The 26,786-nt window shown below is 39.5% G+C and overlaps 1 protein-coding gene across 2 annotated transcripts in view; it reads left to right on the top strand.

The window, feature by feature from the left end:
- Window positions 1-26,786, top strand: part of CTNNA3 (catenin alpha 3) — a 307,748-nt gene that overhangs the window by 34,317 nt on the left and 246,645 nt on the right. For both annotated transcript variants that reach the window (XM_054174672.1, XM_009907134.2), the window contains exons 6-7: window positions 20,188-20,451; window positions 23,496-23,699. In XM_054174672.1, the coding sequence (XP_054030647.1) occupies window positions 20,188-20,451; window positions 23,496-23,699 (468 nt within the window). The remainder of the gene's footprint in view (window positions 1-20,187; window positions 20,452-23,495; window positions 23,700-26,786) is intronic.

Genomic DNA, 26,786 nt, shown 5'->3' with positions numbered 1-26,786 from the left:
TCTAGTCCAACCCCCATGCAGTAAGCAGGGACATCCTAAACTAGATTGCTCAGAGCCCCATCAAGCCTGACCTTGAATGTCTCAAGAGATGGGGCCTCCTGTTGCAACCTATTCTAGTGTTCCACCACCCTCATATTAAAGATGATCTTCCTAATTGCCAATCTAAATCTACCATGCCCTAGTTTCAAACCACTGTTCTTTGTCCTGTTGCTACAAGCCCTTGTAAAGAGTTCTTCCACAGGTTTCTTGTAGGCTCCCTTCAGGTACTAGAAGGCCACTCTCAGGTCTCCCCTGAGCCTTTTCTTCTCCAGGCTGAACAGCTCCAACTCTCTCAATATATCTCCATAGGAGAGGTGCTCCAGTCCTCTGATTACTTTTGTGGCTCTTCTCCTGAACCTCTCCGATCATGTCCATGTCCTTTCTGTACTGAGTGCTCCAGAGCTGGACACAGCACTCCAACTGACATCATAACAGAGCAGAGTGTCAGAATTACCTCTCTCCTGCTGGCCACACTGCTTTTAATGCAGCTCAGGATATCATTTGCCTTCTAGGCTGCAGGTGACCATTTCTGGCTCATGTCCAGCTTCTCATCCACCATCATAGCCAAGAACCTTTTCTGCAGGGATGCTGTCAATCTCATCATGCCCCACCTTGGATTGATAATGGGCATTGTTATGACCCAGGTGCAGGACCTTGCATTTGCCCTTGTTAAATCTGATCTAATATAAATTAATTCTGATCACAGGCTCTTGCAGTGTGTTGATGAATACTTCTTGATGCAGGTAGTGGAGGAGCCAACAAGGAGAGGTGCACTGCTGGACCTTGTATTAACTGATAGAGGAGGACTGGCTGGGGACATTAAGGCCAGGAACAGCCTTGGTGATAGTGATCATGACATGGTGGAGTTTAGTATTATACAGGGTAGAAGCAGGACAATAGGTAGGATTGCAACCCTGGAGTTCTGCAGGGCTAACTTTGTATTCCTCAGAGATATACTTGCAGGAATCCCAAGAGCTAAGACTCCAGAGGGTAAAGGAGCCCAAGAAAGTTGGCCAATTTTTAAATGCCACTTCCTCCAAGCCCAAGGTAGGTGTGTTTCCTTGAGTGAAAAAATCAGGTAGATGTGCTAGGAGACCCTCATGGATGAGCAAGGAGCTTCTGAAGGAAATCTCATGGAAGAAAGAAACTTAGAGTTCATGGAAGAAGGGACTTGTCACTTGGGAGAACTATAGAGTGGTTGCCAGGGCATATAGGAAGGCAACAAAGAAGGCCAAAGCCCTCTTGAAACTAGAATTGGTAAAAGCAGTGAGACCCCACCTGGAATATTGTGTCCAGTTGAGGGCTTCCCAGTTCAAGAGGGACAGGGATCTACTGGAGAGTCCAGCAGAGGGCTAACGGGATGATTGAGGGACTGGAGCAGTGACCCATGAGGAGAGAATGAGAGGCCTGGGGCTTTTTAGTTTGGAGAAGATTGAGAAATAACTCAACATTATAAATGTTAATAAATGTTTATAAATATCTGAGGGCTGGGTGTCGAAAGGGAGGGGACAGGCTCTTCTCAGTTGCACCCTGTGATTGGACAAGGGGCAATGGATATAGATTACAGCACAGAAGGTTCCACCCCAGCATGAGGAGAAACTTCTTCACTGTGAGGGTCACAGAGCACTGGAACAGGTTTCCCAGAGAGGTTGTGAAGTCTCCTTCTCTGGAGACTTTCAAGACCCATCTGGATGCATTCCTGTGCGACCTGTGCTAGGTTCTATGGTCCTGCTCTGGCAGGAGTGTTGGACTTGGTGATCTCCGGAGGTCCCTTCCTACCCCTAACATCATAACATCCTAAGGTCCTGATGGGGGGGGGAGCTATATATATAAGCAAAGCTTTATGATTTGATTTGATAATAGTTTGATGTGTAAGTATTGACCCATTGTATCATGGCCAAGAGTCTTGCTTTTCAGAATGCCTAAGGAAGCCTTCTAGACCGAGGTAGAGCTACCAATTTGCCAGCATATATGTTAATTTAGGAAGCTTGCCTTACTGTTAAATTTTAGTAACCTCAATCTGCTGTAATGTGTGAGGTCTGGATGAGCCTTAGAGATTAGTGAGCCATGTCAAATTTCCTAGAGTCCAGTCTTTGAAAACTTATGTGATATATTGGGTGGCTCTGCGAAAAACCAACACCCACCTTCCACTACGCCAAAGCCTTCTATGATGTTAACTTACTCTCAGCTACTGCATGTCTTTATTATTGGATATAATTATGATGCATAAAATGCTAAACAAATATACACTGGTCCCTGAATTTTTCAATTTGTATCTGATTTGAGGCATGCAAGGTTTTTAGCTTTTTGGTTGTAGGACATTTTCCCTAAGATTATATTATTGCTCCATTGGCAATAGGAAATAGTTTTGTGGCCAAACCACTGAAGCAGATGTTAGCTTTATCCCATGACTGAAGGTAGTGTGCAGTTACAGAAGCATTTCTGTCTGGGCAAAACATACAATTTCATCTGGAATAACTTGCATGGCATAATCTTTGTTCAAGTGACCTTTTTCATGATTTGTCTTTTTATGTAATACTCAACAGAATATTTAACATGTTATAAATATCTTCCATTCATATTTTTAATGGTTTGTATATTCTTGGGAATTTAATTATATGAATGGTGCTATTGTAAGAAATTCAGGAAGGAATTAAGGCAATGGCAGAATAAGTCTTGTATGACCAGCAGAAGTATTTTCAGGCTGTGTACTTTCTCCATCTGGGAAGCAGGTTGTTTCAGTGGCCCCTAGCGGCCTTAGACACAGTATTAATAAACAAATCTAAGTGTTTCAAGGGGGTGAAGTGTAGCATTTTTTTGAGCTACTATAAAATCTGCCATTGAGAAAATGCTAAGTCACTTTGATAGGCTTACAATTTGTCATCATTTGACTCGACAAAGACTTTATTGAGGAATTGTAGGGAAAATCAAAACATGGGGAAGCAGGACATCTTGAAGATAAAATATGAACAGATGCTCTGGACAATAGGAGGGCTGCATAGGGCAGCCAGCAGGTGTAAAGAGCAGCAGGAGGTTTACACAAGACAACATTCATCTTCATTCTGAAAAACTCAGTAATGGAAACTGAAAGAATTAACATCTTTGTAAGGGGGAAGTAATTATTTACCACTGAGATACAGTGCACTGGGGAAGACTGCTGTTGAAGCACTGTGGGGTTTTATGGAGTTGAATATTTATGGTGATATAAATGATATACACTTATTTGTGACAGAAATAAGTGCACTGGTTTATAAGTGTAGTCTGTTCGTTATTTTCCTCTGTGTCTTTGAAAATCTTCAGGAAATTAATGGTTTGTTCATTAAAGTGTTACTCATATGAGCAAATTTTTTGGAGTCTTGTATTAGCCACTGTAGCATAAAGGAACAGCTAACCAGTTTCAACTGGATGCTTTGAAAGATGAAATTGTTGTCTTGTATGTGGCTAAATTTGTTGGTGTAGAGCTAAAGAAAATAAAACTTTGAAGTACACTGTATTTGCATCGCAGCATTTTAACAGTCAGTGACTGAAGTCCAATCATTTGAGGAAGAACAGGCCTTGTGATTTTAAAAGAGTCAGCTCCAGCTTTTGTGTATAAATATTTCCTGAGGGCACTGCATATATCCATGGCTGTGTTAATTCACCCCTAGAAGAATAATAAGTCAATATTCATATGATGGTGTAATCCAAGTGAAAAGGTCATACGGCTTTGGTTCTGCCATTTTTCAGCAGATAAAAATCCTGTCGAGTTGAACGAGACCTGTGAGCACAGAGACATAAAGCATCAGTCTGCATGGCCATACTCCAGTAAAGCTCTCCAGATTTGTAAGCAGATTCGCATGTGTGGAGCAGTGACATAAACATAAGCAAGAATATATTTATGTAGTGCAAAATTGCTTCCAGGAAGCAGTCATGTCCCTAAAAGTTTAGAATTTGTGTTTACCTTGAAAAAGTTAGAGAAAAATGTTGTATTTGTATTTGAAAGTGTGATTCCTTTGAAACTGACTTGCACAAAACTATTTTGTCAGCTTTCTTTTTCTGACAAACTTCTTTTAAAAGTCAAAAAATAGAAGTGGTGGAGAGGGAGAGGAGGGAAAGAATTTTGACCAGATGGAATGGCTGTATTTTGACATTTGTTGTCAAGGTCATGTTGATCAGCTACTGCAAGTTTGGCAATTCAGTTCAGCACTTACTGAACAAGACCACAATCAACTGCTCCAAAAGGTACACCTTTACCGAGTCCTTCCTATCATTCCAAAGTGGTACTGCCATCTTAAACTGATCAGCTCTGTGGTTTTCATTCATGCTCTGAATTTTTCATCCAATTTAGACCTTCTGGGAACTCATGTAATATTTGGATCACCTTTTGACCTTTCTTCATACATATGATTTTAAACAAAGGGTAACAGAAAGAATGTAGATGTCAGTATTGTGGTAGGTTGTGAAAAAAGAATAGATTCACAGTAATGCAAAGTACATGCTGACAGGCATGCTGACTGGCCTAAGGACATATTGTGGTGGTTTTAGGCTATGCCTAAATTTAGTCACAGATTTTGAGCAGAAAAGTAGAAAAATATAAATAAATCACTATTGGGTGTAAAAAGGAAAACAAAAGATTATTCTAAACAAATTCATTAGGTAAATATCTAGAATAAGAGGAGCTGTACCATAACAATTCTTCCCTTTTCTCTTCTGATCTCTGGCTGGTTTTTGCTTCGCTCAGGAGCGATAATGTGCTTATCATCTGTCTTTGGCTAAGTCTGACCCACTGCTTCTCTCTCCGCTCCTCTCTCTTTTGGGATGGGGACAGGGACGGGGGGCGCAGTGGAACGGCTTTCCTGGTCTTTTTGACCGGGAGGGGTTTGTGTTGTTTGCTAATTTTAAATATTTGTGTAATATTGTAAATACTGTGTATTTTGTACATATTCATTGCATTCTATTGTAGAGTGTAGTTTTTGCTTGTAAATGCAGCTTCATTTGCTTCTAACTGAGTTGTTCAGGCAAAAGGTTAATGCTGGGGGGAAACTTCAACCCACCACAAGTACACACTGAAATGGAAAACACCACTTTTTGACCTGCTCCTCCTACTGATCACCTCTGAAAAGACCTGAGCTGTGAGTTTTCAAACACATTTCTGTTTCCAATGTATATAATATACTTGTGGTTTATTTGCCATCAGCAGTGAAATTGATAGATATATAATAAAGATAGAGGAAAAGGGATATGGACATCTCATATACTAACTGTTTAGTTGAGAAACTACAGGTTAAATTAGTCTAGGTTTGGAAGATTTTATTTCATTTTATTGCACATTGGAATGGGAGATAGTAAACCTGAAACTGTATAAAGGGGTTTGAAGTAAATAGTGAAATAAATAAATTATGCTCTAGACAGGTTTTTCAGGATACTTACCCATACAGAGTGAATTTTGAGGCTATCATCTCTGGAATGAAATGGCTATGAGAGAGACTACCTCGTTTCTGGTATGTGTTGTTAAACTGCAAAATGGACAGGGGTGTAATTCAGAATTCTTGATGGTAATAGAACTCAATCTACAAGCTGTTGATTTAGAGAAGGATGAGGAATTAAGTAAGTTTCACATATTACGCTTTTATTACAGCGGGACACAGGCGGGATCTTCCCTAAAGGCCTGTGTAACAACAGAGATTTCAGTACAGGCTTATATGCTGCAAGTTATCTATCTAAAGTGACAGGTATGTTGATATTTCACAGAAGGTCCTGGTTCTTCTTGTCTACACAAAGGTTATCTATCTAAGAATGACAGAAGTATTTCACAGAATGTCCTGGTCCCTGTTTGATCCTCCCCTCTTCAAGGTCCATCCTCCCCCTCCTATATTGCAGCCAACCATAATAAGGGGAGTTGTTAATCAATTTTGTCATTTCATTGAATTGGATATCAACTCTGTTACTCTGTGGTCTTGTTAAACTCGCTAATTATTTGAAAAGAATTTTCTGTTCCTCAGCTCCAAGGATTTTCCACTTAGCACTGTTAACACTAGTTCTAGAACTAAATCCACTCAGGTTGTTACAGGGTCTGCATTATGCTTTGCATGAGCTCCTTATTCTTACCAGTATTATAAATACAGTCAAAAATGTGCTCTCCCATAATTTTAAATACATTTTTCTTTACTGCATGCAGTTCACCTAGAAGCCTGGAGTTATTATGCCTTTGATAAAATGATTTTTTAAAAAAAATGAAAATTAATGGCTTTTCAAGGAAAAGAAATTCCTTTGGTCACTATTTTTGATGAGGAAATAAAACTTGGCAGTGGCAATAGAATATATTTCTCCTTTAGAAGTTGCTCTTTCAAAGCACCAGGCTGCAGTTTGAGCTGCAAGAGTGTTTTTCTTTTTGGCATTCTATTCAATATGCTTAGAGCTTTCCAAATATTCACCCTTAAGGCTGAAACTTTTCATGAATGACCTTTTCTCAGAGGTGAACTTATTTTTGAATGCAGAAGAAAACATTGTCCAGTCCTGTTCTCATAGAGCTGTGATGAAGACAGAAATTGAGTCTACTCTGGAGTTTCTTAGAGGTTAGCTTTGAGTATGTCATATGCTCAGCATAGTGCCATGATGTGGGCTTTGGTGCATTTAAAATTTCCTTTCAAAATGCCAGACAATATATACCTTGAGATTCTGGATTACTCTTTCTGATAGCCTTCTAAACAGTCTTTGGATTCTTAAGGAACCATAACAGCCACATTTGGACACAGTTTTAACAGAACTTCTAGAGAATTGTCTGTTCCAGTTTTCGCTCCTGACCGACTCTCATAATCCTTCTGTTGTAATCATAGCAGCTTCTGCAAGCAGGCAAATACAGGGGGTTGTTTTATTAAAAAAAACTCACCCAAGCCAAGCCAGACTCCTTACTTACCTATACAACCTGAAAAATGTGGATACTGCTGTTAATGTTTATTCTTTGAAACTGATGGGTTGTGAGTCAGCCAAGCATCTGAGTGCCTTTTTAACCACAAGCAGGCAACTATTCCAACTGATTGCTGAATCATTGCCCTCGCAGCTTTGCTTTTGTAGAACAGTGCAACACTTCTGTGCAGTCTATGGAACAGAAGGCATAAAGGGCAGAGGGAACATCAAACATTCCAGCTTTCCATGTTATTTTTGTTTGTTTGTTGCTTTTTATATAGATTTGAAAGTGTTGGAAGTGGCAATGAAGTAATGAGCAAAAAGGAGAGTGTTTGGTAGAAAGATATGAGACTTAAATTTCCAAGAGTAGAATGTTACTCTTGGGTTATGCTGGCAAAATTTCATAGCTTAAGTGTCTTTTCTTTGGAACTGTTAACTGCCTGTGTCAAGACAGCTGAATCTGGCATTCCACATAGGTAATGAATCCCAGGTAGTATGTTGTGTGCATTTGAAGATGGGACTTTAAAAGCTTTGTAGTAAGTTTTTTGAGGATCAAAAACGGGGACGTTCTAAAAGGCAGTTGTTTTCTCTTGGTTCTTTTTTCCGTATTTCTTTTTTATTCTACTCAGATTTAGAAAGTCTTCCCTTTTTCCTTGCTTTTTAACTGCTTCCTGCAAAAGGACAAAAAAAAATCCCTCTATAAATATATTAATAGAAAGAGGAGGGGCAAGGACAACTTCCACTCCTTAGTGGACACAGATGGAAACATGGTAGCAAAAGATGAGGAAAAGGCAGAGGTACATGTTCTTAGTTTTTGGCTTGTTAGTGAAATCAGCAGAAACTCTATTAGCAGTGTTAGGCTGCTGCAAATTGGAGTGCTTTGACTGATGGTAATATCTGTAAACTGAATTTCTATCCTGGACATAAGGGGTCATTCGCTGCTATAGAATAAAAACAAATCATTGACCTTTCTGGTTTAGGCAAAAGAACACAGCTCAAATTTTAACTTTAGCACAGCATGGCACTGAAATTCATCATTCTACAAGTCTGCTGCCATGTAGCTTTCCAAGTTGGGCCTAGCAATATGCAGAAAGATCTGTGGGTGGGTTTCTGTTGTGTGGTTTGTTGTGTGGTTTGTTGGTTGGTGGTTTTTTGTTGTTCCCCCCTCCCCCCCCCCGTCCACTTTGTCTCTTTAGAGTTGGACCACCGTGTCTGGTTCTATGTGAAGTGAAGTCCAGCTGTTCCTGTGCACTGTGGAATATGGCTGTCTTCCACTGTAGTTTGCTTTCCACAGTTTTTAATTTTTCAATGAATAAATTTTATGAAAATGAAACTGCTTTGATATTTGTATAGCAGTAAAGAATTCAGTAGATTTTTGTTCATCTTGGAGTGTCAGAGGAAATGGAAGATTTTGAACATCAAACAGCTCCCTGGTACATGAAAGGCTCTTGTTTCCCTTCTAGCTCATGCCCTGTTTCAAACTGAGCAGTATAATTTGCTTTACATATACCTTTTAGTGCAACTTCAATTAATCTCATTTTTTTTCCAGCTTCAAAAATTGCTGTAATAATTTTCATGTGATTGATCAGCAACCATTAGGGCTGTAAGGTTACAGGATTTTGGATAAAAAGCTGAGACAACATTATTCCAGGTTGCTTTCAGTGTCAAACTGAAAAGCAGAAGTCTGATGAGCAGTGTCATTCTGACTGTTAACATCTCTGACCTGGAGATTCGAGACAAGTATAAGTGTTGGAAGAAAAGCCCCTGCTTAACACTTTAATGCTAATGTTTAAATTTAACTTTGCATTTTTAGTGGTTAAATGTACTTATATATCTCTTTTTGGGTCACATATTTCTGCAGTTTCAGAAGTGTTTTCAGTATCATACATGATTTTACCTATCCATGGGGTTCAGTTCTCATAAATGACCTGTCAGGTTTTGCCTTGGCTTTGTGAAAAATACTGAAGCTCTTTTTAATGTATTGCTGTTCCAGTTGTCTAGTTAAATTAGTGTGACCATAAAAAATATTTTTTGTCCTTTTTGTAAATATATCTTATTCAGGAAAAAAAGCATAGCTGTGCTGCCTTTCTATTCCGAATCTGAAATATCTATTGCTGTGGCAGTCGTACAGCTGCTCATGCAGGCACCCTCCCTGTTGGTTTGGCCTTTTGGGCGCTATAGCGATCTCAGGAGTGTTATGTGACCAAAGCGTTGAACCTGCTGGCTGCTGCTGCTTTGCAGTCCCTTTGTGTTGGTGTGCAGTATGCAGGCCACAGAGCTGACCTCTTCCCTCCAGCAGAACAAGTGGAGATATGAAACACTCTTCATCTTCCTATAGAAATCTAAAGAAGATAGAAATAGAAGATGGTTTGCCTGATCTGGCAATTAAAAAGTATTACAGGATACCCTTGACAACCATATGGAAATGAAGCTCAGTTATAGTTAATGTGTGGTTAAGAAGGAACCTCTGATAGCTTCCTAGCTATCATGACTGGGACTACAGGGATCATTTTTTGTCCCTGCAGCTGAGTCTCCCAATATTCTATGTGAGAAGACATAATGTAGGTCACCATGCTCAGGACATAAAGCTGAGGGAAGGAGGAGGAAGGAGATCTTTCCAGTCAAGTCTGAAGAGAAAACAAAGCAAGCAAGCAAGCAGTGAACGTGTTGTCTTTCACATTATTATCTGGCTTTGAAGATTTCTCCTTAGTGCTCCAACACTTACTTCAACACACTCCTACTACTTCAACATTTCCAGAAGTGTTTCTTGCTGTGTTTGGTGTCCCTAGCTAATTTGAGCTCGTTTTATGTTTTGCCAGTATTGATTTTTGGCCTTTCATATGTTTGTGGTGTTCTTTTAAATTTGGCTATAGTAAGCTGACCTAGCTTCTCTTTTGGATAGGTTGCCTTCACCCTTCTGAGCAGCTGAAGAAATATTTGAAGGTTAACCTGTTTCACCTTTGCTATTTCCCACATTGTGACTGTCATAGGCCACTGTGTGTTTGTCAAACTCATCTTTCTTCAAGTCCATCCTTTTTGTTCTGCTGAAGCAACAAGTAACCACTTTGTCATAACAGAGTAAAATGCATGAGTCAGCTGGCATCCTGCATGCATATGATGATGTAACCTAGATGCAGAAAGCGGCAGCAGGCTGTGATGTATGGGCCTTATCCTCTGCTGTGGCAGTTCCTAGAGTAGAATTGAGCTGCCGCAGAATGAGTGGTCAATAGTATGAGAAGAAAGCTTGTAACCTCAACACTTGTATGATTCTATGATTGTGTCATCTTTGAGAAAGACTAGACCTGTGACTTGCTTGGATCTGTTGAAGCAAAGATGAGCAGTGTGGATGAAGAGCGGAGCTGTAGTTTATTTGGAAGTGAGAAACAAAAGGATGTCTGAGCTATACCATGAGGTCTGTGGTGACAGGTTGGACTTGATGATCTTTGAGGTCTCTTCCAACCTTGGTGATTCTGTGTGATCTCTTGGCTGTGTTAATTACACCATATTGAGAGTACATGACTCTTGGCTTTCTCATAACTGCTATCATGAATTGTCTATTCATGAAAAGCTGAATGCCTTCATTTGAATTCAGAAAGAAAATGTCTAGTTTTCTCCCTTGACTGGACAACAGAAACATCTTTACCTGTAGATGTTCTGGTAGGCAGTCCTGCTTTGTGATTTGTCTAAACTATCAGTTTGAAGCCTTAGATTACTTTTAAAAATGAAATTCTTCATCTTTTCTAAAATAAAAGAATCTGGCAAATTCTGAGAGATGTATTCCATCTAAGTGATAGAATGATTTCTATTACAAGGAGGACTTGGTTAGAGTCTTTGATATTTTGATGTTTGATGAACTGTTTGGTCCAAAGATTTGATGGCAATATTTGGGGCCTTTATTATTGAAGACCTGAGGCTCAAATCTGGTGATTAGAGGTGGTGTGTAACGGGTATGCTTTGTCTTACTGGCAGCCATTTCTGTCCATTTCTTAGTCTACCAATGCTATTGCAATTATTTTAAATGAAGTAGAAGGTATCTCCCCAGTCCCATGGAGGTTGGTGGCATGACTCGTGTTTTCAGTGAGATTTATGTAGTTCTCCGTGGAATCAGAACCTGAGTAAAGGAATGACTTTACTAGAGAGTAGATGCTGAGTCTCTCATGAGACCAAAAAAAGTCTTCCTTACAGAAAGAGTTTTAATGACTTTGGAACTGTGTTTCCTGTTGTTGGTGTATAGACAGTCTGCTGGAAAATTCTGTACCTCTCTGGGAGAGAAACTGCAGAATAAATTATTACTAAACTTAACAATAAAGTTTGGGTCAATTCTTTGAAAAGAAATTATTTCTTATTCGAAGGTCATGCTGTGGCTGGTACTGCTTCCAGCTCAATGATTAAAAGCTTAGTCATCCTCTTTAGTTTCTCCTGGATTGGTGCCCTGTGTGTAGGAGCTGAATCTAAACTTGACAGGGACCAAGAGGCCAGAACATTGGTCTGTGGATTGATGAGGAGCTTTTTGAAAGAGCAAGATATTAGTAACATTATTTTTTTGGGTCTTGTTCTCTTCAAGAAGCAAGCTGCTATATTCCTGAACCAGTTTTTCTTTGCAATTTGAAAGTAGCTAGAACTTGGCTTACTGATTTATCCTCTGAAGATGTTTGTTTGCTTTATAACAAGAAAGAATAAGCCGCTTCATTGAGAAGTGAAAGCCTGGAGAAACATGGGCTTTAGGTAGTCATAATTTCTGCCTGTGTTTCCAGGTGCACAGAAGGGTTCTGCATGGTTCCTTCACTTTACACCCCACTTCTAAACAGAGAAGAAATGTGTTCAGTTGTTGGGAGGTCACAGCTCTTGCTCATTCTTCAGCAGCCACTGTGTTAATCTCCTCTAGATCCCATTCAGAACAAGCTGGAGCCCACTGGGTTTCCATTCCATGTGATTTTCCAACAGAGCAGCCTCATATGGAAGTAATAATAATCATCCCATTGTTTTCTGAGGGGAGTAAGGAATGTTGCACTTCTTTCAAGTTAACAGCAAGCCACAGATCCTAACCTTTATTACACAACCACTTTGACCTGGAATTTTCACTTACAAGTGGAATCCTTTTATTCAAGCACTCAGGATGTTATGATGCTATGATGTTAGGGGTTGGAAGGGACCTCTGGAGATGGAGTCCAACACCCCTGCCAGAGCAGAACCATAGAATCTAGCACAGGTCGCACAGGAATGCACCTAGATGAGTCTTGAAAGTCTCCAGAGAAGGAGATTCCACAACCTCTCTGGGAAACCTGTTCCAGTGCTCTGTGACCCTCACAGTGAAGAAAGTTCTCCTCATGCTGAGGTGGAACCTGCTGTGCTGTAATCTATATCCATTGCCCCTTGTCCAATCACAGGGTGCAACTGAGAAGAACCTGTCCCCTCCCTCTTGACACCCAGCCCTCAGATATTTGTAAACATTTATTAAATCTCCTCTCAATCTTCTCTTCTCCAAACTAAAAAGCTCCAGGTCTCTCTGCCTCTCCTAATGGGACACTGCTCCAGTCCCTCAGTCATCCTGGTAGCTCTCTGCTGGACTCTCTCCAGTAGATCCCTAGCCCTCTTGAACTGTGGAACCCATACCTGGACACTATTCCAGGCATGTTCTCACCAGGGCAGAGTAGAGGACAAGGAGAACCTCCTTTGATCTGCTGGACACACTCCTCTTAATGCACCCCAGGATCCCATTGGCCTCCTTGGCCACAAGGGCACGTTGCTGACCATGGAGCAATCAGTGGGAAATGGTGCTGAGGTGCTTGAATTGCATTGATAATGAACTCTGACTCCTCCTATGTTGCTAGTTGGCTGTATAGTTGTTGCCCACTTCCTGCTTTATTTTTTCTCTTGCATATCCATCCATGCACTGAACCTGCAAGTTTAGCCAGGCCAGAGAAAATGCTTTGCTAGTTAACTAATTACTGTAAGCTATTGTGATTTGTTGTCATTGCAATTCTCGGTATATAGTTCATGTACTTCTGAGCAGTCAGCTATACATCTCTCATTCTCTGTTTTGAGGGATTCTCACTACCTGATACACAAACCTACTTGCAGATGACTAGGTGCAAGTCTGGAAGCAGTCCCTGATAAAGGAGAGCTGCCAGGCATCCCAAATTATCTGACAAAAATCATGACATTGGTCCAGAACTACCAGAACGCTTCCTTGCAATGTAACAGCTATTGAATACAACATACAAATGCTAGTGAAATCATTTTATTATGATAGAAAAAATAAAGTTCTTACAGATATCCAAAATAGATTCTCTTTTTTAAAAAAATTATCTGAGGAGCCTGTGGTTATTAAAAATGTTTTCCACATGAAAGTCTTGTTATGCTGTTGGATTTTTGGCAGCTCCCTATTCTTTCTGTGGCATTAACAGGCTGAATCAACAGCAGACTGAACAAATTTCACCAGCTTTCACAAATCTGAGTTCAGAGTTATTTAAAACAGTGCTCAGGGAATTTAAAATGTTTTGCATATTGGGGCATTTTTCTGTGCCAAAATGATTGATGAGACTGATTTTAAATCTTGAGGTTAGCATCCTGTGAGTGCATAACAAGGACAAATTATTTTTGCCTGGGTTCCAAGAAGAGTGTCTAAAAAGCAGAAAACATAGTTAATAACAGACATTGCACAGCTGCTGTGTGGGTGTTGTAAGTTGAGTCAGTATACAGAATGCAGGTGTATGGATTTGTTAAATGCCCTTTTTGAGGGAGTTTGTTGTTGTTACACTAGTGTATAAATAGCTCTTTAACAGAGGAATGATTTCTATGCCACTATTTCCTAATGCAGTTTCCAGTTTCTTCACAATTCTGTAGAGAGAATGTGGGACAGAGAACACTGAAATTAGATTGGAGACCTGGGCAATTTTAAAACAGATTTGTTTGTCTTCAGCTGATGGTTCCTAAAAAAGCTGCCTCAAGACCACAAAAAACCCCCCAACAATCTCAAGCAAACCAAAAATCTCATAAAAAATATCCAGCAGAAAAAGACCCCCCCAAAACTGGAAAATACATGGCTTTGTAGAATGAGATAGAAGTAGTTTTTACTGGCAGTTGATTAGTGTGAAATAGGTTGAAATGAAGCATTATTTAGCTTTCCTAAGACTGCTGCAGTCCCGTAGAATTACGAACTCTTCCTGTCTTCTCCTATTGCATTTTCTCTCTCTAGCCTGATTGTCCCTAAGAGAGCAAGAAGTAGAATGTGTGGCTTAAATGGTTCATCCCTCTGCTCACACGTTTATTTTCTTCTTTCCATGTAGTTTCTCTTATTTCCTTGTAGCATGACCTGTTTCTGTTCATTGTACATTCTTTCAGGAGAAGGGCTTCTGTCATATTGGGTTCATTCGGTGCTGATGCTCTGATCCCAGCTGCTACTATGCAATCCTACAGCAAACTGTTCCTGCAGAGGAACTGAGATCCTTTACCTTTTCTCCTAAAGAGCTAGCACCAGCATATGTTTCACAAACAAAATACTTTGATTTTTTGGGGAAATGGATGAATATTACTTTTGAAATACACAAATACACAGGTGCATCTCCTGTTCATGATGAAAGATGTTTATATTAGAAATGCTGGAGCTTTCTTCCAGAGCATGACTAACTTCTCCACAGTGTATAAAAATAGACTATTATAGTAAAACACAAAAGATTTGTTACCTTTCAGTAAGCAGTTATGCTTCTTAGCTTTGAAAATCAGGTCTCTGAAGGATTAAATTTTTAAATGTTCTGTTCTCTTTTCAGAAACAATGTTTTAATAATAATCTAGAAAGTAAATGGATTAAATAGTCATTAAGCATGGTTTATCACTGTGTTAAGAGATCACAAGAAGAATCCAGAATGGAAAGAAACGTTTTGGAAAGGTTGTTTTCATGTTATATAAACTTCCTGAGACAACTCTATTGCAGTTTTTCTATAAATGTAATTCACAGTCATGAAATTATAAGATACTGTGTTGATTGGAGTGTGTCCTAGGGTGGATAAAGAGAGAATATAATTTACTGTGTCATAGTTTCAGCAACTCAGGAAATGACACAACTCATCCAGCGTTTGTGAGTGCACTGCAAACGAAAGACTGGTACTGTAAAGAGATGAAAGTAATTAATTTTGAATTAATTGGGCAATCTTGAAATTAAATAAATGCCTAAATCATCATCTTAAGAAAAAAAGCTCCTGAAATTCAAAAGAAGCCTGCTGTTGTTGATGTTACGGTATTTACTCACCAGTTTTGGTTTCCCGTTGGCTTGAGGAGATTTTGGATCTGATCTGTTTAGTCAAATTGTAACTAACAATGCAAAATGATAGGCTCATTAGTAGCATGGTATTCATCTCAAAGGAGTGGCTGCAAGTGGAAAGTATGCAGAGGCTCAGAGTATTCAGTGCTGCATGAAGTGTGGTAAAAATAAGTTTTTAAATGCTCATCTGTCGAGATGGCTTCTGCTTGGTAAATGACTTGGTCATGTGAAGTACATTATTGCTTAGACTGTCTTACCTGACCTCATTTTACTGATGAGGCCTTAAAAAACTAAACCTAAAATACAATGTATGGTAGCGATTTCAGTGATGGTTGCTGAGCCTCTGCTCCCATCTACCATATGTTATTTCCTTCCTTGACACACAGCCAGAGAGGAAAAAGGAGTCTGCTGAGGAAACCAGGGGACAGAAAAACTGAGGTTTCTCTCTGTATTTGGTCACACCTGGGATGAAATCCATCTTTCACCCTTTATCAGGAGGGACTGTAGTGTTCAGCTGTCCAATCACTTGCCCTGAGAAGTCTTGGGCCTTAAAAGACATAATACTGAAGCCTGATGGCCATGTCTGCTGTTCCATCTGCTTCTTGCCTTTGATTTTCCCTCTACCTCTTTCCTTAGTATTCTTGTTTTCAAAATTTTTCTTCCTCCTTATCCACTTCTCTCTACCTGTCTTTCCTTAATTTCTTTCCCTCATTTTTACTTCCTTTAATGTATATCAGAGCCTGTATTCCAATCACAGTCTCTTTCATTCTTAAGAGCATGTAAAAAGGATGTGTGAGGGACTGGAGAAAGCCATTTTATATTGACTGGTCGTAATTAATGAATTTCAGCTTTGTGATATGACGCCATACTGTTATGGATTCCTTTCTCCTTAGGGGTCAGGGAAAATGGGCTTCTGGGCACAAGGAGTGCTTGGGGCTATTGCTGTGAGAAGCAAAGGGGCTGTCTAAGCAGGAAGCTGATGCAGCAGGCCAAAGCACTGGCCAACATTCTGGCGAGAAAAGGAAGTGACAGGTGTCTGGTAATCTGTAAGAAGTATGCCATGTGATGATCAGTGAGCTTTGGTGGGGTACAGACAGAAAAACTAAAGAGCCTATAGACAGCAAACCATTAGGCCTACAAAGGCTAACATGGCAATGACAGATAACTACTTTAATTTTTTTGAGTTTAGCTTTTATTTTGTGAGGAGTAGCCAGTGTATGCACTGAGTGACTGGAAGAATAGTATGTGATTACTTCAACACAATGGCTTATAACTAGTATGGCAGAACAACTTACTTGCTTAAAGAACAGTTTTAAAAGCCATTTTAGATAAAATTGCCTTTTCACATTGAGTTTGTGTCATAGGCTTAAAGATAAAAAGTATTTTCATTGTGACAAAACAAGGAAGAGGTGGAGGTACTGTTGTTCTACTCCTTGACCCTGTCTGCCCTGCTGTGGCTTTTTTGGCAGTCTCGTCTCCCAAGACGATAGATTCTGAGCTTCCTTTCCTCTGAAAAGTGCCCTAACCATATGCTGTGGAGTATTTTGTACTTGAGTTTTATTGCTGCAACTGCAACATGGCATATTAAAAGAAGCAAATGTTAAGTCAGTTCTTCAAAAAGTGGAAATACTGGATTTTTCTCAAGGAAATACTTTTCAGACTGTATTGACATGGGAGAATTCTTTCCTTAGCCTTTAAGCTGAAAATGTCTGAATTAATCTTTTCTGTAAATAAATGAAGTATCAAGTAAGAAAAAATATACCACCCCTCTCAGCTAGCTGATGTGATCAGTTTTAGCCCAGTTTACTCATTTCTCAACATTACAAACAGCTGAAATCAGGAGATTTTAGAATGGAAAATGTTAGTGAAGTCAGTGCAAAGTAAGCCTGGGTTTTTGTTTTGTTCTTTATTAAATTTCCTCAGACCTAAATGGGATTTGATGTTGGTGGGGAATGGAAATCTACTAAAATATTTTCGCAGTCTGTCAGATTTGTGCAATATGTGTAGCTAGCCTTTCATCACAAGTTTTGAATATCCTGAATAGTAGGAGCTTTTCACATTAAAGATACAGAAGCACGGCCTTGGAGTACCTTATGGCTAATGGTTTACATGTATGTGGTTTTAGGTGTTAGATGCCAATAAACCCCTTATCCTTTACACACATGGGGCCTATTCAAGCAGGACTTTATTACCATAGAATTCCCTGCAAAAGAAGTTTCCTGACTTGCTATGAAGCTACAGGATATTCACTTTCAGCTTTTGAATAATGAAAATTAATATCTTGTTTTGGCTGAAGGGGATCTCCAGAGATCTAGTCAAATGTTTCACTCAGAGCAGGGCTAGGTTCTAAGTATCATCAGGCTGCTCAGGTCCTGTCTGGCTGAATTCTGAATAGCTGACTTCTGAATATTGTACTTCTGAATATTTTTGAGGATGAAAATTTTGTAGCCTCTCTAGGTCCCTATTGCAGTGCATTACCCACTTGTGGTGAACTGTTGTCCTCCCTGTAACTTACAATGGGAAGACATTACAAACAGTTTAGATATGACTATTTGTGTAAAATGCTAAGACAGAACATGCTAGATGTAAAAGATCTTTTTTTCCCATGTCTGTTAAATTGTGTATCAGTAAAAATGCTAATGTACCATATATTCCACTACTAATAGTTTTACTTAAGTTGTTTCTAAGTAGCTTAATACCTCTAAGGCAGACAATGAAACAAGTTTTCAATTTAATAAATATCCCCAAATCCTCCTGAAATCCTTCTAATTTTAAAACCTCAAAAAAGGAAGCAAGTAAAAAATAAGAGCATATGGTATGATGAGAATGTAATAGAATTGCAGAAAGAAGTAATTGTGGATAAATGTCACACTGCCATATTTTTCAGTTAATCATCTTCCATTGACAACATTCCAGGCCAAAATACTTCCTGCAAGCTTTAACAGCTCTATTCTATGTGTGGTAGTGTACAGGAATGTTGATACCTTTTATTTCCCAAACACTTGAAATAACTATAGTATGAAAGATCTTGTAGATGTATTTTACTATGAGTGTTTATTTTATTTTGGCATAAATGTTTCGAGGGGACAGTGACAGGATGAAGGGTGATAGCTTTAAGCTTGAGGAGGGGAGATTTAGACTGGAGATTAGGAAGAAATTATTTACAGTGAATGTGGTGAGACACTGGAACAGGTTACCCAGGGAGGTTGGTGATGCCCCCTCCTTGGAGGTGTTCAGTGCCAGGTTGGATGAGACCATGAGCAAGCGGTTCTAGTGGAAGGTGTCCCTGCCCATGGTAGAGGGTTGGAACTGGATTATTTTTAAGGTCCCTTCCAACCCAAACCATTCTGTGAACCCATGAATAATGAGAACATGATTCAGTATTTAAAAATAAACTACAGTTTTTGTTTAGAGTGCACTGGATAAATTTCAGAGGCCAGAGGTGCACAAGTTTTGGATTTGTGTACACTGGTAATGAAGTAATTCCTGCCCCATGGTTATTCATTTATATATTGGTTTAGTGACAGTGTAAAAAATATGTTAAGTATTAATATGCCCAAGAAAATAACTCAGTTTTCTATTCAGATGATCATCTAGTTAAACCATTGTGTGCTTCTATTCAGGTCTCCTTTTCTCTCTCTTTTACTGTATCCATGAGATGTGCAATTTAGCCTGAGGAAGTAAGATGCAATGCTATGTCCAATGCACATCTTGCAGTAAATGAGATTTTAAAAACACAGGACTGGTTCATTTAATATTGAATGCTATTTTATTCAGCCATAAACTTATGAACTTTATGCAGAAAGAAGTCGATACTGCAATGCTTTTGTAAATAATGCATAGAGAGCCTGATGCAGTGCGAAGGAAAATAATTAGAAGGACTTCAGCTTGCTTTAGAGCAGGCTGCAAGCAGTTTTTGTATGCGCTTCATTGTTCATTCTTCATTCTGCCTCTGCTCATCATTTGAGGCTGGTGCCACAGGCTTTTATTTTTCTGATACTTTGTTTTTTCTTTTTTTTTCCTAGCTTTTTTAATTTCCCCCCTGAATTTAACTCTCTCCTTCACCCAAGCTGTTTTGCAAATGCTACTTTTCAATTTTATTTTTCCTAAGGGGACAAGATGCAGGACAGTGGGGAGAGTATTTAATGAGACAGCAAGCTCCTTACAATCTTGATGTTGACTGTATGATTGTCCCCAAGTCCATAACTTTCTCATGTCCAAATAATAGCTCCCAAGATTGATTCCTAGTGACAGTTAAGTCTGCCTTGGCAGCTCCGTTGAGTTTTGTGTTCCTTCTTGTCTGGGCTGGCAGGAGGGAGTAGGATTTCAAGAACATCTGTGTGAAGTCAGGAGGAGCAAGATGGGTCTGGTAAAATCCCTGAATTCTTAAAGCATGTACACAGCAGGGAGAGAGGAGAAACAGCCAGTGACATTTCACAGAGGTGGCTTCTCTTGAGTACCTTTTCATTTCCACACTCTCCATGCTTCCCATTTATCATGAATACAGGATTCTCCTGCCTTACCTATACTGTTCCTTCCTGCAGTGTGCTCTGGACACAGGCTGGTGGGGCAGGAAAGGAAACATGGAGAATTTGTTCAGATACAACAGTCACAAAATTCCTTGCTTAACCCTGCCTGCAGCTCTGTTGTCCTTTTTATCCTTATGACAGAAGACATATTTGGGAAGAAAGACAGTTAATTTCCTGGCTAGTTTTCTCATAGGAAAACTGTGCTTAAAAACAAGCAAAATGTGGACAGTTCATGGGGCTGGTTATGACACAATAAAAATTGGGATTGTTTTGCACCAACTTTGTTCATTTCTCAAGAGATAACGATGATTCAATTGTAAGTATTGCTGTAGCCCATTTTCACAATCTTTGATGAATTTAACTCAATGTTTCCTTAGAGTAGATACAGGAAAAAAAAATTGTTTATACTTTACTTGTCAGTGTTGAAGTTTTGAAGTGCTTTTTGAACTAAACAGCATGTTCTTTTGCTGACAGGATTTGAAATCGGGTAATCATCGAGATGAAATTGCTGCAGCACGTGCATCCCTGAAGGAAAATTCATCTCTCCTACATTCAATATGTTCAGCTTGTTTGGAACATTCAGATGTTGCATCCCTTACAGCCAGCAAGGATTCAATTTGCAATGAAATACAGAATGCTCTCAATGTAATTTCTAATGCTTCCCAAGGAGTTGAAAATAAAATGGGACAACCTACATCTCATACAGCTACTCTTGGAAGCGCACTTGATGAGCTTGAGGTATGTAAAGCTGTAACACTGCAGCATTCTGGGAAAAATGGTTAATTCCATTATTTGATTGTAAAATTAACTATTGGAATAATAGGTGATGGACCTAAAGACATTAAAACTAATGTTCTAGTCTAAACAGTATCAGTCAGGTAGCCCCCCAGACTTCCTGCAGTAGCTCACATGTGCAGGGTCAATGGGAACAAGTAGCCACCTGATGAAACAAATTATACAAAAGGAGCAAACATGCTCCTGGAAGAAGCACACCACCCACAGTGCCCTTACAGAACAGGTATGAGCCTCTGAAGAAGGAGCTGGTTGCAAGCAAGAATGGGGGGCTCATGAAGGCCAAAAGTGCCACAAAGGCCTGAGGTAACACCAGGGCTGGCTTGCCTCAGGCCAGCCATAAAAACTGACCCTGAAAGGAAAAATCGGAGGGTCATTGTTGTAGGTGACTCTCTGCTGAGGGAAGCGGAGGGCCAAATACGCAGACTGGACCCACTTCATAGAGAGGAGGTGAGAGGTGTCTCTGGCCGTGGCAGGGGAGTTGGAACTAGATCATCCTTGAGGTCCCTTCCAACCCTAACAATTCTATGATTTCATTGAAAGAGGTCACTTTCTTCACATAGTTTGAGGTCATGTTTGTGCAATATCTGGCTTCCTTTGAACAGCAGGGAAGAATGATTTCCAAGTGTGTCAGTAGTGGTAGGGACAGACACATCCTTGAGTACATGGGTAGAACCCATGAGTTTAGTTAACAAATAACAGTGATTCTGAGATGGTGGTAATCTCTGCTACTTTCACTGCATTGGAACTCAGATTAAAATCCTTTATTCCCAAACTTGTCACTGGGATCATTATGTAGTTGATAAAACTGAATGATTTAGAAAACCAATTCTATTTTCTGCTTATCTTGAAATAAAGTGACATAACCAATATGATTTAACAAATTGTGCATTTTCCTACCATTATTCAAGCAAATACTTGGAGAAAGTCAGTTTGTTACTCCTGACCTGATTGAAAACTCTTTCTCATGGCTGCTTTCCTCATATCAGTGCTAATCTCCATTGTCCTACCAAAAATTGTAGGTGAGATTACAGACCATGCCTCTCATCTGCTGCAATTTATGCAGGCCCAGATCAGCAAAAGGACTGAAAGTTTCTAGCCACATTTGCAAATACAGGTCTTTTTGGTTGGAAATGATCAGACTGTTAGATCTCAGCCTCAGAACTCCAATGCTGATAAAGTTTTAGGAGAACAGCTGTTATGACTGATGGTAATAGATTTTATCTAAAATTTTCAATGAAAGGTTAGAGAAATACATTGAAATAGGACATAGATCTTGTAGTGTTGATCCAAACAGACCTTTTGATCATGCTCAAAGTTGAATCTGACAAGCTCCTGCCTGCTGAAGGAACACTTGTATGTTTCTTCTCTTCTTCCTTGCTTCTCACACTGCATTTTAAAATTGTAGTTTCTAATCTGTTCTCTTAATACATGGAAGCACATATGGATGGAGCAGGAGAATAGATTTATGTGGAACATAGGCATGGTGGTGTGCATTATAAGGACACTGTTTCAGATGTTCAGTTAGAGTAAAAATTACTAGTTGGAATGTCTTTAAATGATGAAGCATTTCATTAAAATCTTTCTCCTTTTCTTTTTCTTCAGAATATTTGCTTGACTCTCAAATGTAATTAATTTTTATTGTGCCAATAGAGTTATCTGCTTGTGTTTAACCTAGGTAAAGCGAAAGGACAATTAAATCTTTGTCCTTTGAAAACACAATTAAGAAGTGCTAGAGTTTTGACCTTTGCCTGTATCTAGCTAGCCTTTTAAAGGTCACAGCAGGGACTTTGTGCCACAGTGTGGGATTGTATTAGACTAAAAATCAGCAGAACTGGACTGCTCATGTAATCTGGTTTAACATTCTCAGCTGTGGGCTAGCACTGCTGCTTTTGTGTTAAATCCAGAGGTCCTCCTGATCTCTAAAAGACTGAATGTTGTAGATATTGAACCCTTCTTTCAAACAATGCTGAAACTCTAGTCTGAGATACTTAGATAAAACATGATATATTGCTGAGTAGTAAACTCATACACAATATCATAATCCTACATGAACATTACAAGCTTAGTATAAGATGGATACATTCATCTAAAGAATTTACAGGTTGGATATATGAGAGGCTTCCAGTATGGGAGGATATGGAAGACAGATGACCCTCCAAAAGTGCAGACAGAGGGAAGAGTTTGAAGGAAGAAATAATATGGTTTTTTAACAAACATGGTGACAAAACTGGAAGAGGAAAATCAATAGGAACTTGGGAAGATGGTACACATTTGACTGTTTTTAGATGTGCCTCCTGTATGAGCATGAACCTGGCAGTCTGGACTCCAGGTCTTAGAGAATGTGGAATGGTAGTTTTTTGTTGAAGGCTAGGCAGTTTTGAAGATTAGTAGACTAAATAGATAGTGCAGTGATAAGAATGCCTGCATACTTTTAAGGGTAGACAAGCAGCATGTCTGTTTCATGGAAAAGTGAAGTGCCCTGAAGAAGGAGAAATGCCAAATACAGGTGAAGGAGAGACAGAAGCCAGGAATGGAAAACATGAATCTCATGCAGCAGAAGCAGGCAACAGAGGAAAGACTGAGAGAAAAGGCAATTGTCATAAAATGTCACCGTGGCCTGCGGGTACATGTGATCTTGTTCTGCTTGTTCTCTGAGCTGCTTAGGTATGAACCAGCTCTGGCAGGCAAGCTCTATTGCCACCTTAGCACTACATCCAGGCCAGTAAGTTTTCATAGCATGTCCATTGACTTAGAACTAGTGAGACCTAAATGGCAGAGAGAACTTTGTCTGCAAATGACCCCTAGGCATAGACCCATTAGGGAAAGGGGAGTCTGCCATGGTTGGAGACATTTTGGATACTTCAAGGGGAAAGGGCTCACTGCATGTCTAGGAAGCATAGTGTCACTGTGGTTCATGCAAGTGAAAAATAAAGGAGCAACTTCTAATTGGGCTGATTTTCTTACCCATACTCCTGATGTTTTTCCAGAATTTAATTATCCTGGATCCTCTTGTAGTGAATGAAGAGAAAATAAGGCCCTCACTAGAGAAGCGTCTGGAGGCTATTATCAGTGGAGCAGCTTTGCTAGCTGATTCGTCCTGCACGCGGGATTTCCATCGCGAACGCATCATTGCTGAGTGCAATGCTATCCGCCAAGCTCTCCAGGACCTGCTTTCTGAGTACATAAACAATGTAGGTACCAGACTTTTGCCCTTTTTGGATGTCTGTCTCACAGCCTGTTTTGGTGTCTGTTACCATTTAACCTATCCTTAGTATAAAACAGAGTTTAAACTATGTTTCTCAACGCACTCTTTACAAGTTTGAAAGGAACGGGTTTTTTTTGCATAGATCTAAGCAAAAGCTAAATATGGATGCCCAGACTGAGTAGAAATTGGTTTATGTCATACTGCATGTAGAAAATGCTGCGTTGCAGGTACAATGTACATGTTTAGGCTGGTTTACGTTTTCTGGCCACTGCCACTAGGACAGAACAGACATAATATTTCAGGTGCTAGTAACAAATGTTTCTTTGTCACTTCCTATACCAGAGTTTTACAACCTAATCTCTGCCCCTGTAGAATGCAACAATTTAATTAATGATTTTTTCAAATGGAAGTAATAGGTTGACATGATTTTAGAGTGTTCACGCCACTGCATATGTTCTTTGTAAGAGCACCAAGTTCCAAGTCTAAAAATTACTTCATTGCTGGGGTGATTGTTGGGTAAATCCCAAAATCTGGTTATCTGATGATACAGGCTTATAGCCCAGTTAATCTGTGAACTTTTGCAAAGGAATATATTCTGTGTTTTTAAATAACTGTTAGATTCGATGTGTGGATTTTATAGACTTCGTACACCTGGCAGTTCAATGGAAGAACAGTGGAGGCTTGGGTACAGTGTTAATCCTGTATGGTGTTCATCTACAAAATTAGACATAACCTTTTTATCTAAAGATGCCTCAGGATGGTTTGTCAGGCACACTGAGAGGATAATTGTATGATAGAGCTGTATGTTTCTTTTTTGGGAAGCTGCAATTCCTTTTTGCTCTCTGAGTTACCCAATCTGAAGCAGTTCTGGCGAGACTGTTTCCTTTGTCTTATCCTATGATCACTAGGATAATGAAGTGTAGCGACTAAGATAATCTATGCATATCAGATGTCTTTTCTTTTCACAGATGTTGTGCTTTTTGATACTGGTGGAATTTACAGCTGATTTATTTGATTTTCTGTGGATTGAAGTTGTTCTTTCAGTCCCTATACCAGATAAAAGATGCTTTCTATTTTTACTCAGAATTTAGCTGGAGTTTCTGTTGAATGCAGCATAATTCTTGAACCTGTCTGGTGGTGTCTTACATATGTGTTAGTTCTGCAAGCTTTTTTTAGCTCTGGCTGGCTTGGAGTTTTAGTCTTTGATACCTTTTTGTAGCAGATGTCTATTGCCCTGTCTCTTAGGGTAGATCAGTTTTGCTGTTAAGTGGCTGAAAGTTTAATACAGGAAAGCCTCAGCACTAATGGTTGGGTGGTTCATCTCTCTTAAAGGTCTTTTCCAACCTAAATGTTTCTATTATTCTAACTTGTAGTAGCCAGAGCATGTGGGAGGATGCAAATGTGGTGTATACCAATCTGTATTAGGCCAAAAGATCACTGTGGATCTGTTACAAGAACACTTTTATGGGACTTTGTGTTTTGCAGGAGTGAACCTACATGACGGTAAGTCAAATGGTCTTAAATTCTTAGACCCTTCAAACAAAATTGTGATTATCTTTTCCATTTCAGAGGTAATCTTGCTTTTAGGGTTACTTAATGTAGACTAATGGGAAAAGAAGAATACATAACCCACATCCCTGATTTGAGGAAGTCAGGAAGCAGCTATTTAAATGTGGCCAAAAGGCAATTGTCATACAATTTGCAGAACAGTGTCTGCACAAGGTAGCAAAGATAAGGAAGCAATACAAAAAATGTAGAGGTATGATGTGTTGTACTAGGGTTAAAGGAATTTAAAATGTTTAGTTTCTTTTAGTGCTCTTGATCTGCTTATACAATTAATATTTATCTCAATGGAAAAAATCTTACCAAGAATAGTTTATGGCTATTACTGAGACTGGATTCAATAATTTTTTTCAATGAGAAGATTATCAGGTTTCATTACTTTATTTCACAACTAACTCACTGAAGTATAGGTGACCACAGTATGGAAATGCAAAGGAAAGTTAACCAAAATGTTCTCCACACTGATAAAGACCCACTCTATCTCCCAGAAGCTTCAAGTGTGTGGATAATTATGTATCTATAGGAGCAATCATTCTGTCCTAGTAAAATAAGCACTTGCATTTTACTAATGACGAGCCCTTGTCTCTGCTCATCCCTTAATATGAAAAGTTACCGAATGCATCGGCGTGCGGAATACTAACTCCATGTTTCTGGAGTTCTCTATCTGCTTTTACTCCCAGTCACAACAGGGATATGCACTTATTCTGGACATTGCTTGAATATGTGCATATATACACTCATCACAACAGTGGTGTTTCAGCTGCTTAATGAGATATTGAAGAAAATGGTAGGAGCTGAGTGATAGATTTTATACTTCACCACTCCAGGAAAGATGTTAGAAGGAAGAAACAACGGTTGGTGGCAGATAGTGAGCTTTATCTCCTTGAATTCCCTGGAGGTTCTCAGAAACCTGTTAGTTCAGCACAGGTTTGTGGCCACAGCTTTTAGATGTGAGACACATTTGGATCTGATCACGTGGACTGAAATGCTGTGACGTAGAGACTAGGAGCTAGAATCCATGAAAGCAGGGGCACACCTGAGACGGGGAGCGAGTTGGACTGTGCTGATGCCCTGAAGATAAAGGTATACACTACAGAGCCTTCTGCAACCATGGGGAGGGTTCAGCTGTGGGAAAGATGGTACATTGGGTAACTGGGACTTGTGCAGTTGTGTCTGTCTAGATTCAAACTGTAATTGTCATTTATTTACTGAACCTGAGCAATGGAAACCTGAAACCAGAACATGGATGGAAAACTGGGAGTCTTTATTTATTGATAGCATGGTTCCAGGCCTCACCTTTTGTCTCACCTCATAAAGTGGAGTGCTGTGGAGTGCTAATGCCTCACTTTATTCCTTTGTTAAGTGGTCTTCAACAACAGCTTAAGGTCTGACCCACTGTCTCTATGTAGAGACTGCCCATGGTTGATAACATTTCGTATTTTATCGCTGCTCCTGCTCTTTCAGAGTGGAAGGGTGTACAGGTATCTCAAATTTCATGCTCTTGTGCTTT

This window comes from Dryobates pubescens, chromosome 30, assembly GCF_014839835.1.
Source record: "Dryobates pubescens isolate bDryPub1 chromosome 30, bDryPub1.pri, whole genome shotgun sequence".
NCBI classification, from domain to species: domain Eukaryota; kingdom Metazoa; phylum Chordata; class Aves; order Piciformes; family Picidae; genus Dryobates; species Dryobates pubescens.
Note: the sequence above shows the minus strand (reverse complement) of the source record. Positions and strands in the feature narration are given on the sequence as shown.